The sequence below is a fragment of the Clinocottus analis genome, unplaced genomic scaffold (genome assembly GCF_023055335.1).
Source record: "Clinocottus analis isolate CAN_PGR_092001 unplaced genomic scaffold, fCliAna1.0.p SCAF_5, whole genome shotgun sequence".
NCBI lineage: Eukaryota > Metazoa > Chordata > Actinopteri > Perciformes > Cottidae > Clinocottus > Clinocottus analis.
Window position 1 is genome coordinate 7,704,474 of NW_027176207.1, and position 16,497 is coordinate 7,720,970.

Here is a 16,497-nt window from a genome sequence, read left to right on the forward strand (position 1 = left end):
CCTTTTTACTTTGCCATCAGACAGCCCTCTCAGATGGGACCTGAAGCAGTTACCTATGTTCTCTTCCAAGCCAGAAAAAGATACGTTTTACCTCCCATTACAGAGGTTAATGCCATGCCTCGATCGCTAAGTTAGTTTGTGGTGTTGTATGACTTGGGGATTTTAAAGGGTGACATTAAATGAATCAAAGTCACACAATTACACAAGCAAACAAAATGGTGGCATGAAAAAGGCTGCAGTAGACCAGCAAGGTAAAACGGTGGAGAACAGCTTTAGTTCCCACTCCAAAGGGCCACCTACTCCCATCCCAGGGCTCACTACTGGAGGTAATTCACTGAATAAGTTCCTCATACAACCCTGTTTCAAAATATCCAAACTGTCCCTTTAACCGTTTGCCCCTAACTTCTCAGAGACAAATTGTCCTTCCTGACGAGACTATCACAATTTTTCATCAGGATGTATATTTATTATACTGTGTCACACTGTGAAACGCATTCTATCTTAAAAATGCCGCTGGCATTACACTGGAGTATTTACAATATTTGACTGAATGAATGAAACAATTGTGGTTGTTAATCAGTGAAGTGTACAGAAGACACACTGCACTTAGTAAACCCATCTTATTGGTCTTCACTTGGGCCAACTTGTTGATGCTGGGCAAGAGACCTTTGCCCCCTACCCTCAATACACCCACAATGCTCCTGCAAGTGTGCATGAGAGCTATTTATAGCAGCAGTGAGGAAGTCTTTGAAGCAGAGCTCTCACCAGTGTATGATGGCATGTGTTTTAGAAATGGGTCCGCAACGCACTCTGTCTGTGCATGTTTGCTGCAGCTGCTGGAAACCAAGCAGTTAAAATGGCAGCTTCAGGCTGGCAGGGCCGCATTGACACACTTGGCTAATCAAATCACTGCAATTCACAGTTATACAAATCATACAAATTAGCAAATTATTGCGTTACAATGTCATTGAATGTTTTTTGAGCAGTTTTGTTTAGGGTAGATAATCCTCAATTCATCTTTTCTCCATTTGTTATTTAGTTTTTTGCAAAAATGATCCATTCATTACAAGACTTTTTTTTTTGGATTGGGGCAACTGTGGCTCAGTGGTTAGCATGCCCGTCTTTCAATCATGAAAGATTGAAAGACGGGTATGCTAGTCCTTGTCGTTGTGTCCTTGAGCAATACACTTAACCCTGAATTGCTCCCTGTTGCTTTGTCTACAGTGTATAGAGCAAACATGTAAGTCGCTTTGGAGAAAAGCGTCAGTGAAATGGAATGTAATGTAATGATTGGCTCCTTCAAATAATGGTCACTCACTCTCTTTCAATCAGGTGAGAGGATGGCATTTAAAAGGTGTAGTCCACCGTATAGAGTGCCAAGAGATGATGTATTTTTGTATGTCAACCGGGAAGTTAACGTCGCAAGACATTTCTCAATTGGTGCCCACCACAGACCTTATTTCAGGCATCTAATATTAAAAAATTGACTTTGAGACAAGGAACCTGAAGTGCAAAAAGCTAACTCAATTCAAGGTTTCAGGAATCAGCAACATTATTGGTGAATCCCAAAAGTGTCCCACTAAATCATTTTACTCACAGAATCTTTTTTTTTTTTAAATTCTTTTGCACTACATTCAATATGTTTATAATATGTTGCTCCCTAATGTTATCTTGTGGATACCAAAATTGAAATAAGTAGGTCATAAACAAAAAACAAATAAGACGGAGAAATTCATATTTGAATATAACTATTCAGAAGCATCCAAAACTATTAATCTCAAACAAGGGAGTTTTTCCAATAAAATGTTTTTATTTTGTATTCATTCTGAATTGGCTCAGTGAATCAATTAATGTCAACTCACCTCTTGCAGCTCATGATGTTGACATCTAAAAACTGTTATCTACTAGTTCACAGTTCAACAGTATATAATTAATTATCTTCGTGTCTGATATGTTGAGAATTGACTTAAAGGGAAATTTTAGTTTAATTTTCAAATCTATATCTAAGTAAATGATTAAAACATGTATAATAAGGTGAAAGGAAAAACACCAAAGTGTGCTGACTACGTCCAAAATACTTGAAATCTCGGTGCCCGGCCTATTAAATTCCCATTTTATCATTTAATGCTGTGATAAACGCTAAAACATCATTCATCTTATAAGCGGTTTATGTGAATACTAATGTAGTCTGACTCTGAAACTGACATTTACTGAGCTGCAGGATGAATAATACATTTTTATTTCACCAACCTGCCTCAAACAGTAAGCATGTTGTGGAAAAGCCGCATGTTAGCAACACTGCCAGTATATCAGGATATATCATTTTCATCTTAAGTATTCAAGGATGCCATGTGTTGCCTCTCAATGATCACAATAGATCTGCTATTGGAACGTGAACATGAATATTAACAAAACAGAAATTTGCTGCACATCATGAAGCTAGCCCGTAACATTTGCCATTATTTATTTATTTATTTTTACCATTTTGAGAAGTTTGCAAAAAAATCTTGGACTTTGGCCACATACGAAAAATAGGGACATCATACAAAAAAATATTTCTTGCTCACATTCTGATGCTACATGTTGTTGTGTTTGGAGGTCATCTCTGAAATGGATCTGTGTTCAGAATCAGCACAAAGGTCCAGAAAACCAAAATTCAAAAACGAAGACAACGGATGAACAAACAACTAGTGACTTGCAGGATTCATCTGAGGGATCTGTGAAGAACGAGACGACAGCTGCACTATTGGTATCCTTTAGGAAATGAGGTTGGACACTAACTGATGACACTTTAGTTTCAAATTCTGTATCAGATAAAACAAAAACTACAACAGAAACGTTGTTTGGTTACTGTGAGAAGCTTTTATTATTTTACATTACATTTTCATTATGAAGCTGATGATATAACTGCATACAATCATAATTATTCAAAGTATAAGGGGAATTAAAATAGCTATACCATTTTCTACATTTTGGGAAGTCAAAAACTGATGCCTGGTTGCCAGCATGACAACCGTGTGTCAGTTAATCAAATTCTAAGTAAGTAATGACAATTGAATGTTTTTGTTTTTTAACATTCCATATCTACATTTTGGAGGAAATCTAAAGAAGCATATTGACATTTGTTGCCCATAATTTGGTTGCTAAAAGCAAATGTTCAATGAAAAAAAACCAATGCGACAACATGTTGAAAAAAGCGTTTGTGTCTTCTGAACATTTCATACATTCCAACTGCAGCAAGAGGTTCATTTTTGTCCAACGATTTTTTGCTTTTGCTTTGACATCTTTTTCGTGCACCTCACAGTTCTCACAGTGAATTGCTTGTAAATGAAACAATTTTCAAGTAATCTGCATCTTTATCACCCACGGGTATGAAAGTTCATACATGAAAAAAAACTATTGAGCAAGTTCAAAAACTAATTTGCTCATTACTTAATCTGAAAGTCAACACATCAGACAATGCAAAAGCAATGCCCTGTGTTTACAGCATTTGTAAACAATTGAATTTTGACAACAAATACAAAATTGTTGTTGTAGTTGATATTTTCAAACCACAAGAGGAATTCATTAAATTATGATTTAAGTGAGAAATGTAGCTTGTTGTTAAACGCAAAGCTTGTCCGTCATACGCAAACTCATAGTAAATTCATCATATTCAACCCTGCCTTCTAAGAAACATCCTGTTACTCAATCGCTCAGGATTACTTCTGAGAAAAGTTTGTATGGGTCAGTATGTTCTTTTAAAGCCTGTTTGCAATGGACTCTCACATGTTCTAATTGTACAAAGCTGTCCGTGTGAACTCTCAAATCTTGTGGTCACTCAACAGTGTTGCCAGTAATAGTCTTCCATTGTTATGCAAAAACATGTTACAGACAAATGCATGTTGTTCCTGAGTCTTGAGTAAAAACACAGCTCCTAGATCTTCAGGTCATCCAGTCTGCTCTTGTTATTGCTGTGCTTGCTTGACTGACTGTTTCTGCGCGGACTTTCAATGGGCATTTCAAAGACAGTGCTCGAGATTTTCCTTTCCTTCATATCGTCTCCCTCTGGTTTACCTTTTCTCTCCACCGCCATATTGTCTCTGTTCTGCTTGTAAACCACTTTGCTGTTATAGGGGCTGTAGGCAGCATTAGGCTCTGCCATGCTGTACTTTGAGTCCGCGGGGAAAGGTTCAGGCACTGAAGGATGACCAGCAAAGAAGTTGTAGTTCGGCACATATGGCATGACCACCTCATTTAGGGCTTTGGGAGCCTCACCTGCAGCCTGCGATCGTTTGTATCTAAAACCCTGGTGGCACTTGGTGAAACCTAAATGGTACATTTCCACCAGGTTGAGCAGCAGAGAGATGCAGGCCACGGCCAGCATGAACAGGATGAATATGGTCTTCTCAGTGGGTCGAGAGATGTAGCAGTTCACCATATTAGGGCAAGGCCAGCGGTCGCAGGTGTACATCGGCTTAAGCTCGAAACCATAAAGGAAGTACTGAGCTACAATAAAGCCCACTTCAAACAGGGTCTTGAAAATGACGTTGAAGATGTAGGTTCGTAGCAGTGCGCCTTTCAAACGCACGTGGCCCAGGTTGTCTTTGACTGGGGTCTTCTTGGCTTTGGTGACATGTAGCTGCTGGTGTTTTTCACTCTGCAAGGCAAGGTCCTTCTCTTTCTGGTCCTCCTTTTCCTCCATGCGGACCAGATGAAGGATGTGGCCCAGATAAATGAGAGTTGGCGTGGAGACAAAGATGATCTGCAGTACCCAGAAGCGAATATGAGAAATGGGGAAGGTCTTATCGTAGCAGACGTTCTGACAACCGGGCTGCTTGGTGTCGCACGTGAAGCCCGACTGCTCGTCGCCCCACACCTTTTCTGCGGCGGATCCCAGCACCAGGATGCGGAAGATAAATAACACTGTCAGCCAGACTTTACCCACAACGGTGGAGTGTTCCTGTGCACTCTCTAGCAGCTTGCCCAACAAGTTCCAGTCCCCCATGTTGGCTCACAAATGAAGACTTAGTTTATTGAAAAAACCAGGAGAAACACCTGTAAAAAATAAATGTAATTGCTTAAAATGAACCCACATTAATGTGGAAGACTTCAAGACTTGGTGCAGTACTAAAACTACAAACCAGGCCCTTGCTTTGATATGGTTTTGCTGTGAAATCAAAAAATTACTACTATAATATACTAACATATAGAAATTTAAATCAGCAATAACTGATTTTTACCACTCTGGGGAAACGGAAACAAGCTGTGGAGAGCCACGTTTAAGTAGATTTGGTGATTTGGAGTATTTAAAGAGAAATTTAGAAGTAAGTGGTCACAAGGGGATCCAAATAAACCTGACATCAATGACACTTATGCACCATTCCTATGTCACACACTTAATATGGGAAACCTGACAAAAATCTTATCGAGTGAGTTGATTCAATATCTGAATCCTTTTCAAAATAACTTAAGTTGGCAATCTACACATAATCACATCTGAATCAATAAGCACATAATGTCAAAACCGTTTTGTTTCTTGGCGATTTACGCATGGCATTCCATGTTAACCATTATAAATATGGCATTTGTTTTTGCAACACTGTTACTCCACAAAGACTACTGTACTTCAGCTGAGATTTACTGATGGAGACACTGATTTATTATGAATTCACTGTTTGTATTCCCAGAGGTTGTGCCCGATCCAAAGTAGGCTAATAAAAAGGGCAAGGACACAGCTGACTGTGTGTGAGAGAAAGCCCTGGAGCAGGCAGGGGAGACTCCTCGATCTTGTGACACAGTAGCCGACAGTGCTCCGCGACTCTAGAATTAGGCATCTAGTTTAGATTTCAGGGGCCTATTGGTTACAACATAGGCAAAAATGTACTTTAAAAATAGTTGTACTAGTCCTTGTGACCAGAAGTACACATATTGGGAATCGGAACACCTAGAAATTGTCGACCAGAAACGAAATTATATTTTAAAGGATCAAAACTTTTCACACAGTCGTAACCGTTTTTAGTGTACCTAATACTGAGTACTCAGTATTCCAGTCAGACAAACTACTGTGGATGGCTATTTTAAATCAGATCAGTCACACATATTTTTGAATATTAAGTTAGACATTTAAAAGATTATCTTGGGTATCTTCGTGAAGAAAAACATACCTGATAATGTTCATCTCCGACAGCAGTGCAAATCCAGAGTCAGTGGTTGACTTGGCCTCTTCCGTTCACAGAGAGGCCATGTTCTCCTGAAGAAAGTGCAACGGCGAGATAAACTTCTCTCAGACAGTTTTAACCGGAGGTTCTCTGATCCCGCCTGCTGCACTCCCACTCTGACCTAATCAATGCCCAGTGTTCAACAAGCCTCCACAACTAAACCCCCTCTGGTCTCTGCGCCAGCACAGATGAAAACATTTCCACTTGTAGGAAAAGTATAAAACCCCTTCGCTCAAGAGGTGTTACCGTTCAACGGAGTGGCAGCTGGAGAGTCCAGTGAGGATGCAGGTTAGGCTTGCATGTCGGTAGGATCTAAATATAATTCATAGGGATGGGAGTGGCTTTGTTGTCACTCTCATGGTGACCCTTGACAGTGTAGAGGAGCGTCAGACACCGTCGAGCCTTCACTCAGCACTGCAGCGAGCGTTGCTGCTTGTTGAGTGACTGATAAGCTTTGTCCGTGGTGGTAATATGTATACAGAAAAAGAAGCTTAAATTTGACTCTGTTCTTCAGTCTGTGTGATGTCAACTGGATCAACTCAAAGTTTAGCAGCATTGTGTTGCTGTGGCGCAGACCACACAATCGCGGTGAAACGTAACATTTACTCACACAGTGTACACACAACAACTGTCAGGTCCTCTTCTTATACTTTGAGTATTTCCTCAGCTTATTTTCATTAAAACACACATATATATCATAAAAACCTATACCTAACATTATAATAATGTGTGTATGTGTCATAAACAATTACGTCTCTTACAGGTGGCTAAGAGGACAACACTGTATCTTTTAATTGTCTTTCGTGCTTTTTGGTCGTTAAAAGTCCAAATTTATGTTGTCTTTTATAACGGTTTTGCCAAAATAAATGTTTTGTGCATGGCAAACAAAATGCTGTGCAATGGGTCAATTTAAAAGCTAATAAAACAGATGAATGAATCAAAATCAGCCTCCTTATGATGAACTTCTATAAATACCCTTTGACAATCTCCTCATCAAAACGTTTTGGTGGTACTGAGAAGCACATGCTCACACACAGCCAACACTAACACTAGTTACAAGCATGAAAACCAGATTGGAGGAATTGGATTTTTGGTTCAGTGCTGGCGATATGCTTCACAACAGTCTAAACATTATATAGATGGTGTGTGTCGACGCGTTCCATAAAAGGAGAAATGCCCTCATGCTTGGTCACTTCAGGTCCAGCTGTCCGGTAGGTCAACTATTGTCACCCACACACTGACCCCTTACATGGTCGAGCTATTGATAACACAAAACTCTGCTCTCTGGCCTTCAGAAGCAGCTTAAGAGGAACCCAAACCGCCTGAGATGTTTCCTCACAGGTGGCAGGGCGGCTCCCAAGATCTCATGTCTAGAGATGGCCACTACTCTACAATGTATGAGGAAGTTTCATTAGCCCTCAAAACTGTAGTTGCAGATTAAGTTCATGAAATCCTATTAAAATACTGTACACCAGAACAATGTTCACCTCTTTTATGTTGGAGCGCTCCCATTAGAGTCAAATGGACAGTTTAAGAAGTCACAGACAATTCACAGAAGTAATGTCAGCATGGTAGTCCTTTGTTTTTGAATTGGGTTTAAAGAGAAAACTTATTAAGAATTACACAATTACACAAACTATGGTTGATTTTATTCTACTGTCTACTGACAACATGAAAACATCCAGCTTCAAAATTAATACATTCAACCCTTGTGCCTCACTTTAAAGAAATAAATGTTGTTCTGAAAAGTAACTGACAAACACGACAGTTTCCACTTTCGCAAAGTTAAACCTTTCTACCAACTTTAGCCCTGATCATCACGACCAAATGTTCATTCATTTTCAGAATTTTAACCCTTTAAATGCCAATGTGTTAACATAATGCCTCCATTGTGATGGAAATAACACAATGATGTTATCATTCTCTGAATACTACGTAAATGAGAGCAAAGCAAGCTGGAGACTGAATGAAGCGAGGGAGCAAGAACAAATGAGTAAATCAGACAAATTAAATGTTATGTTCTGATTGTTTCTTGACGGTACCGTTGTGGAGCAGGGGAGGTGGGTCTGTTTGGTTAAACTGACACATCGTTTGCTGCACTCTGCACGATCATGCAGGGAAAACACTGAAGCACACACAAACACAATGCAATGTCACAGCCTGTGGGTCGACAAACCGTGGACCGCCTTATATCAAAGGCCTAAAGGCTGTCTCGGTATCAGATATTTGAGGGCGTGACAAAGGTATTTGACAACGTGGGAACGAGGAGGGGCTGCCATACGGAGCCCAAAGGCTCTTTGCTGAAATGTCTTGAACACAGCAAACTAAGAATAAGAGAGAAAATGCAGCCAGAGGGCAGGTTTCCTGACACTAGTTGTTCATATATAACGATTGAGAAGAATTCATTTTGTGTCAGTCATGTGTATTGTTTTTTTAGGAAAATACTGCATATCATATCTTTAAAAAAACTTAAAGGCATAACACCGCTGTTGTGATTTAATGATTATTCTGTGTATTATAAATGCTAGGGTGATTTTTTTTCATAGTCTGGGATATGTCAATGACAAAGCTGATTTTGATGCATTGCATCAGACATTGCCGTGCTCCATAATACAGCAGCAATGCTACTTCAAACCAGGGAAATAGTATTTATTCACCCTATGGGTCAAATACTTGATAAAATTACTACAATTTAAAAACCAGGGTTCGGGATTGAATGCTGGATATAATATAATACACAATGTTATGCTGTAATGGCTGTGGGTTCAGTAATTGTGGTCTGAATGGGTACATTGTTGTCCTTAGGGGTCTGAGTGTTTTGGCTTTACATGGTGTAATATGGGAGCTGAGGTCGTTTTCCATAATAGGAGAAAATGAAACCCTCACAACATCGCAACAACAATTAAAGAGACAAAAGAAGTCACCAGTGAGGCACAAGGGTTATATAACATGTTAAGGAATTAGTAGTACATTTCAAAAAGGCTTTTGATATGGGTTATTTGGGCTTTTTTTATCTGAAGGAAGTAAAGAATCTGTTTTTTTAACACATCATTGATGTATCCGTGTATTAGTAAAACTCTCTTATAAAAACTAGACAAAAAAACAAAAATCCTGCAGTCCATTAGACTCGATCCATGGTGATTAGGCAAACACATGATGTTTGTGATCATATTTAATGTAAATAATAGAATATTATAAATACAAATGCCTGAAATATTACTACATTGTTTTTCCGGCACACTTCACTGATTATTTTAAATAGCGTGAGTCACATTTCATGATTAAATACTTTCAACACCAGAAAAATGTCCATCATTGTGGATATCAAAGTCCATGAAAGTGAAAGCCTGTAAGGTGGTCAGTTGGCATATTTCTTCTTAAGATGTTACTTAATTGATCGCTATTGGCCTAACATCAAGCTATAATATCGTGTCAGTACAAAGAGCTGCAGTGTACAGTCTTTAGGATCAAGACAGAAGATGTAAACTGTATTTCCTGTGGGAATTCTTCAAAGTATGATCTCCAGTCTGGTCAATTTAATGCTTTGCTCTGAGATTTTAAACCACTCGATAAATCATCCCATGTCAAACTGCAATATACAGTGTATGATATGCACCTTAGTCACAAGTTAAATCAATGGCTGTCGCTTGGATCCAACTTCACATGTATGTCCTTTTGTGCAAGTATGAAATCTGTGTGTTTTGTTAGTACGAGCAGAGCTTTTGTTGGATCCAAGCCCCGACAGTCGAGTCTCCAGCTGCGTGCAGATGCTTACTGCAGGCCTTCCCCACCAAGAAGATCACCTCTGCAATGTTGAGCAGAATACAAACCCCTGATACAGCCAGCATGAACACGGTGAAGACAGTCTTCTCTGTGGGCCTCGACACGAAGCAGTCCACCGTGTTGGGACAGGGGTACGAGTCGCACTTCACCAGCCGGATCATCTTGTAACCGGGGTAGATCATATAAAACAAATACATGAAGGTGACCTCGAAGACGATGCGGAACACCAGGCTGATGACGTACGTCCACCACAGAGCCCCAGAGATTTTCATCTTCTGGGTCTTTATCTGCTCCAGGTCTTTGGGGTTGGACCGCCCTGACAGTTTGTAGAGCCTCTTGTCGACGTGGCGGCGGTGGGCCACGTGCATGGCGACCAGCAGCGCGGGGGTGGAAACCAGGATGAGCTGAAGTGCCCAGAGGCGGATGTGGGAGATGGGGAAGAAGTGGTCGTAGCAGACGCTGTTGCAGCCCGGCTGCTGGGTGTTGCAGGTGAATCCGGACTTCTCATCGCCCCACACGCTCTCCGCTGCCACCACCAGAACCAGGATACGGAAAATGAACAGGACAGAGAGCCAGATGCGACCAATGCCTGTGGAGTGTCTGTTCACACCGCTGATGACAGCATAAAAGGAGGCCCAGTTCATCTTTGGTTCCTGGTCTGATGGAGAATACATCAAACGGTCAACAGCTGAGAGAATATTGTGCTAAATATGTTTTGTTTTATGTGCTAGTAAGCTTTTCCACAGCAAAAAGAACACAATGCAACACAAGACCAACAGCAGAATAAACAGAACAAATCTGTTGTAAACACAAAATTAGAAAAAACAGTGAAAATATAAGTATAGTTCTTCCTATTTTGTGTCTTTCTTTGTCTAAAATAGTTTTTATTTTTTGTATCTTGATAATTATTGATAAGAGATGCAAAAGAGGCAAAGTCTTTCATGAATTTGAACCTTCCAGCAAAATCCGTCCTTGTCTGACTTCGTCCAGTGGAAACCAAACCCTGATGTGCCGATAACGCCAGTGAGTCAAAGAGACATGTGTCATAATAAACAGAGCTGGAGAGATTCTAAAAAAATACTTTTAAACACTCATTTTATGAAGGGAGACACAAAAGAAACGTAAAATGCATCAGTGTTCCTTCATGTTCATGTTTGACATTTCCACTATTAAATGGAATAGCAGTACAGCTATTTATTAAAAGTTGAATACTGTTTTAAAGTATATTGTCACTTTAATTACAAAAAGTGCTATAGTTTAGCATATTCTTTTGACTTATATTTGTTTCTTACCACTCAAGCCATATTTTTGTTTGATGAATGCACAAGAGTTTTCCGCACGGCCGAAGTAACATCAAACCATCAGGCATCGCCCTTCTTGAGGTTCCACGAGGCAAGTTTTTATCTTTTTGAAAATACAATGTTTTCACATCCAACATTTCCTAAAAACGCAGAAGTCGACGGGTAAAGAAAATAGGGACCTATGAGGAGCTTTGAGAATGTTTGTTTGCCTCAAGAAGAAACCAGCACAGATTTTTTTTAAAAAATAATTTTCTTTTATAAATTTCCTTGTCTTGAATCTCCGTCAGCTCTTTGCAACCGCCTAAAAGTATAACCTGAGGCTGAAGTCACGGCAGATTTTAAAGCTGCAATAAAAAAGTGATGAATCAATTATTTAATTGACAGAAAATGAACCAGATACCAGTAACGTTTTTTTTGGCCATAGCCAATTCACAAGTTCAATTGTACTGTTTTTCTTTGTTTTACAGACAGGAATTTGTGCCATTAAAAAAAATAGTTTTATTGTAAGCTGTTAGCAGAATAATCGAGAACATAGTGGGCAGCTTAATTAACATTTTGGCCTCACAGAAAAGAGGTTACGGGTTAAATTTCCTATCTTTTGTTGTATATCTGTTTAGCGACAACCAGAAACTCCAAACATTAAAAGATTATTAAAGAGGCGAGAAATACTTTTAAATATTTAGAAGCAAACACAAACACAACTTATGCCGAGGTGCAGATTCAGGATTCAAATGGTAGTTCACATAATAATTTACTCTTAAAGAAATGTATACACTCAAAATTGAACTTTGGATGTGAAGGTTCTCAAGTTCAGAATTAATTCCAAGTCTACAAATCAATCAAAATGTTGTATTTACTCTGCTGATCATTATCAGTTGTCCTGAGTTCGTCACATGCTTGAATTTCCCGTCTAGTTTAAATGTCAGAGTGGTTACCCGGCTCAGCAGGAGGCGTAAGAGGCATAGGAGGCAGCGTCGACGACAAAGTTGACCCGCTGGTTTTGCATGGATGTGAATCCAGAGAAGAAGGAAGGCTCTCTGCTCCCCTCTGCAGTTGGCAGGCCGCTTAAGAGTGCAACACTGAAGTCTGGCACCATGTGTCATGTGACATGCTCTCACCAGTCGCCACGGTGTAGCATGCAAAGTGGGCATCTGCACCCAACATAACGGTGTCTAATACTGTTACTTTATCTTAAGGTATATAATATGTGGTCTTAAAGTGTTTTGATGTTTATCAAAGAAGGAATCCTCTGGTTCCAAACTTATGATTATTGAGAGAACATGACAAGTCCACTTTGTGCTTGACTCAGGAATGCCAAAATACTGTTTTGTTTGATTATCACCATAAGAATTGTTGTTATGAAATATCTGTAAAAAAAACATTCTTGCTGGAGTGTCACAGTGTTATCTGTCACTAACTGTACAAGCACACATTTAACAAACTCTTGAGAGTCAAACCATAACATAACAAAGTGCATAACAAGCACAAATTACACTTACCCAAACAACCAATTAACACAAATTCACCATCTGAACACAATTAAATAAAAGTCTATCTTGTCCGAGCTACATGATCTGAAATGAAGCAGACTTACCGTCAGCTGTAGTTTAGAATAAAGCACATCCAGAAACATTTACGTTAACATTAGCAGATTTTTTTTCCCCCCAATCTGTGACTGTGAACAAGAGTATCAGAGCACCATGACTTTGCATTGCTAATGATTTTCCTCACACTAGCCACTGCCCTGCACTGGAGAGGTCATATGCTTCTGTGCGCAATATTTGCATACAATAGCCCCATTTACAGGCACCAAACAAACGGCTTCAGAATTCAGATCAAACGTTTAAATTTCTGCCCAGCTGAGGAATCTGTGTGGGGACTGCGGTTTGTCCTCTCTTCCTCATTGTGCTGTGTTCTGCAGGGGAAGTGGAGGGTGTTTTTGACGCAATATGAAGTAAAACACAAAGGTCTAAAACAAAGAATGACCCATAACATCTCAAGATAAGAGAACAAGAATGTATGATCAAAATAATTATCTTTTTCTTTCTACTTAGCCTTTACATCCACATTATTGCTGCCCGCCTGATATCTAACCCCTGACTCAACCTGCTCACTCTCTGCCACAGTTTGACGTATTCCTGTGGGATTATTGTCTTGTTTTTTAGAAAGACCTCTTTAGCTCACTGGTAGCCGTGAGGTGTTCAACGACGTCTACATCACTTTAAAAACAATTATGTATTGAAGCATTTCGCAACTTTATTATCTACAACAGCTTAAATTGATCATGCTCTACCGCATTACGAGATTTCTAATACAAGTAAAGATCTGAGCGGGGCTATTAAAGCTCCATGCTGTTTAACGATTCATTAAATTGGTCTGGAGGTGGTCAAGAGCAGTGACCTGAATGAAGAAGGTTAGCGTCTGCTGTTAACATCTTTTAATGGTATAAAATTGTACTGTTGATTTGGTAAATAGATACATTTATACTGAAAGGGGGCCAATACTGATCCTTTATCAACCATGTGGACTTCATTTTAAGCTATTGGCAACAGCAGTCTGAACTCTGTTGATGTGATCACAACTGGCAGTCAGCAGAATCATCGAAACCAATGGAAAGTAGTTTTTAGAAGCATCCTATTATGATCAACTGCATTAAATGCAAGCAAAATATCACTTTAACGTCCATATGCACAACAGTTCAATCAGATGAATAAAATTTGCTTCAACTCAGGTCTCCGGGAAATAAATGTCTTCTTAAGTCTATTGCTGTGCGTGTGTGTTTGTGTGAGCGTGTGTGTGTGTGGGTGTGTGTGTGTGTGTGTGTGTGTGTGCGTGTGTGTGTTTGTGTGACGGTTGTAATGCTGATCAAGGGAGAGTTGGACTATGAGTACAACTAATTGAGGTACTTTTACTGTACTTGTACTTTGCTCGCTTAACGTCCCTATTTTTGTTGCTTTATGCGTCTACTATTCATTTTGGAGACACATGTTGTAATTTCTTCACTGCATTTAGTATATTTTGTTATGTATTAATACAAAATACATGTTTTACATCCCATGATATAATAATTTTAGATTCTGAAAAGGGCCCTTCTGCTTACTGATACTTTTACTTTTGGTACTTTAGGTGTATTTTTTTATGCAAATACTTTTACTTGAGTTAGATTTTTTCAATACAGGACTTTTACCCATAAGAGAGTATTTCTACAATGTGGTATTGCTACTTTAATTCTATTGTAACTTTAGTAAAAGATCAGAGTACTTTGTCCTCCACTGGATAAATGGCTCGCTATCACAAGGCACGCTCGTACGTGAGACATTAATTACTGCTGCTGCCTGTCAAAGAGGTACTGTTACTGAGCGCTGCAGTTAGGTGCAACATTCCTATGGGATGCCAAGGTGATTAATAATCCTTCATGAGCTGTTCTCCAACATCTCGAACACTCCTGATGTTGTTTTTGTAAATGAAGGCCCAAAATATTCTGACCTGTTCATGGATGGAGCCTTTCAGATACACCTCTAAAGTTTTATTCCCTGGTAAAAGAAAAAAGTATCACTGATATGTGAATTAACTGAAATAGACTCAACGCTGTGGTCCGCTGTGTCAGTTCAGACTGAATGGTGACATCAGGAGGTCATTTAAAGTCATTGCAACATTTATACATCTATAGTTATAGTTGTTGTTTTTTTGCACAATATGAAGTAATACACACCACACATGACAGAGATAAATACTATCACAGTGCAGGAAGAGACACTATTATAAAGTAATGTAATATTGTTGACAATATCTATTCATAAGATATTATGATGTATAATAACAACAATAACCACACATTATAAACAAGAAAGAAAATTTGATTATGTCGGTGTGTGTTGTGTTGTGTTGTGTGTGTGTGTGTGTGTGTGTGTGTGTGTGTGTGTGTGCGTGTGCGTGTGCGTGTGCGTGTGCGTGTGCGTGAGTAGTAGTAGTAAGAAATGCTAGTAATGTTACAGGTTCCTATGAGTGAAACAACTATAGATACAAAACAAAACCTAAAACAAGGAAAGGTTGAACAAAATCAAAAGTGTAATACATTCTTAATGTTGGAAAGGCCAACGCTCAGAGTCTGGCTCCTCAGCCTTCAACATTTTAAAAACAATTCCTTTCCTCTGCAGAAGAGAATTCAGTCTTGGGAGAGTGACAGTGCACAGACTGCAATCTGTGAGGTGATCCGACTCGACATTCCTCAACACCTCAGCACAGGCCTCTGCGGAGAGAAACAAGTCTGCAAATACGTCAAATCATTCGAATGCTTTCTCATATTTGTCATCAGCCTTTATTTACAGACTTGATAAACAGCTGAGTCATGTGATCTTAGTTGTGTCCTGTAAGTCTGAAGCTGCCTGTGATCAAACAGTGATGTAATGGTGATTAAACCTAAATGTAGGAACACACCCAGTCACATGCAGGTGTCACACCAGTCTCACTGTGGAATAATCATGTTGTTGTGATATGTTCAGGACAATGCACATTAATAATTATTCAAAATGAATAATTATCCTGTAAATGTCCCCACTGCGAGACTAATAAAAGATTATATCTTAAATAGCTGTCCTTGCAGATGAGTCTGTATCATGACATTCTTTGAAATTAAAATGTTCCTCCAACACACAGTGTGGCCGTAGTTTGTTTAAAGATCTATGAATTAAATATAGAGGCAAGTGTAACCTTAATTTCATGTTTTTCAGAAAAGTCCACACGGGCAGCTGCACATCACAAACAGAGACGGCTCTGTTGTTCACTGCGGCAGATGAGGGTTGAGGGCCTTGCTCAAGAGCACCTAATTTCTGTTTCTGGTCTTAAATCCACTATTGCGACCTTGCTGTTCACATCCTTTCAGGCTTGTGATCCCTGAAGTTGAAGCAATGTCTTCTTGTTACAACTGGTCGTGACTAGTTTAAACATAAAGTGTTACTCCAATAACTTTCTGAGGGAAAAATCATCTCGTAATTTACATGCAGAAAAATGTCGCAAAATTACAAATAATAATTGTTTTATCCCATCCTGTGACCACAGCTATTTGATTTTTAACCCGTTGGGGTTTGACACAATGGGTTTAGGTGACGTATATGGAATACATTATGTGTAATTACTGGACTAGTATTTTGTCTAACTTTGCTATAGCCGTTTATCCCCGACAGCACCTGAACGCAGCATCGTGAACACGAGTA

General features: G+C 39.3%; 2 protein-coding genes across 3 annotated transcripts; both read right to left on the bottom strand.

Annotated features, from left to right (window-relative positions):
- Positions 1-3,735: 3,735 nt before the first annotated feature.
- On the bottom strand, positions 3,736-4,987 carry gja2 (gap junction protein, alpha 2). Its single transcript, XM_068600072.1, has one exon. It carries the CDS (start codon positions 4,985-4,987, stop codon positions 3,917-3,919), a length of 1,071 nt encoding a protein of 356 aa, XP_068456173.1. The 3' UTR covers positions 3,736-3,916.
- Positions 4,988-7,693: 2,706 nt separating this feature from the next.
- Positions 7,694-13,004, bottom strand: gjb1a (gap junction protein beta 1a). Of its 2 annotated transcripts, none has more exons than XM_068600963.1 (2): positions 12,879-13,004; positions 7,694-10,641 (listed from the first exon to the last, which is right to left on the bottom strand). In XM_068600963.1, the coding sequence occupies exon 2, from the start codon at positions 10,625-10,627 to the stop codon at positions 9,905-9,907; it is 723 nt and encodes a 240-aa protein (XP_068457064.1). In that variant the 5' UTR covers positions 10,628-10,641; positions 12,879-13,004; the 3' UTR covers positions 7,694-9,904. The 2 variants fall into 2 exon arrangements, with proteins under 2 accessions (XP_068457064.1, XP_068457063.1); XM_068600962.1 differs by having other exon boundaries at positions 12,220-13,004.
- Positions 13,005-16,497: the final 3,493 nt, after the last annotated feature.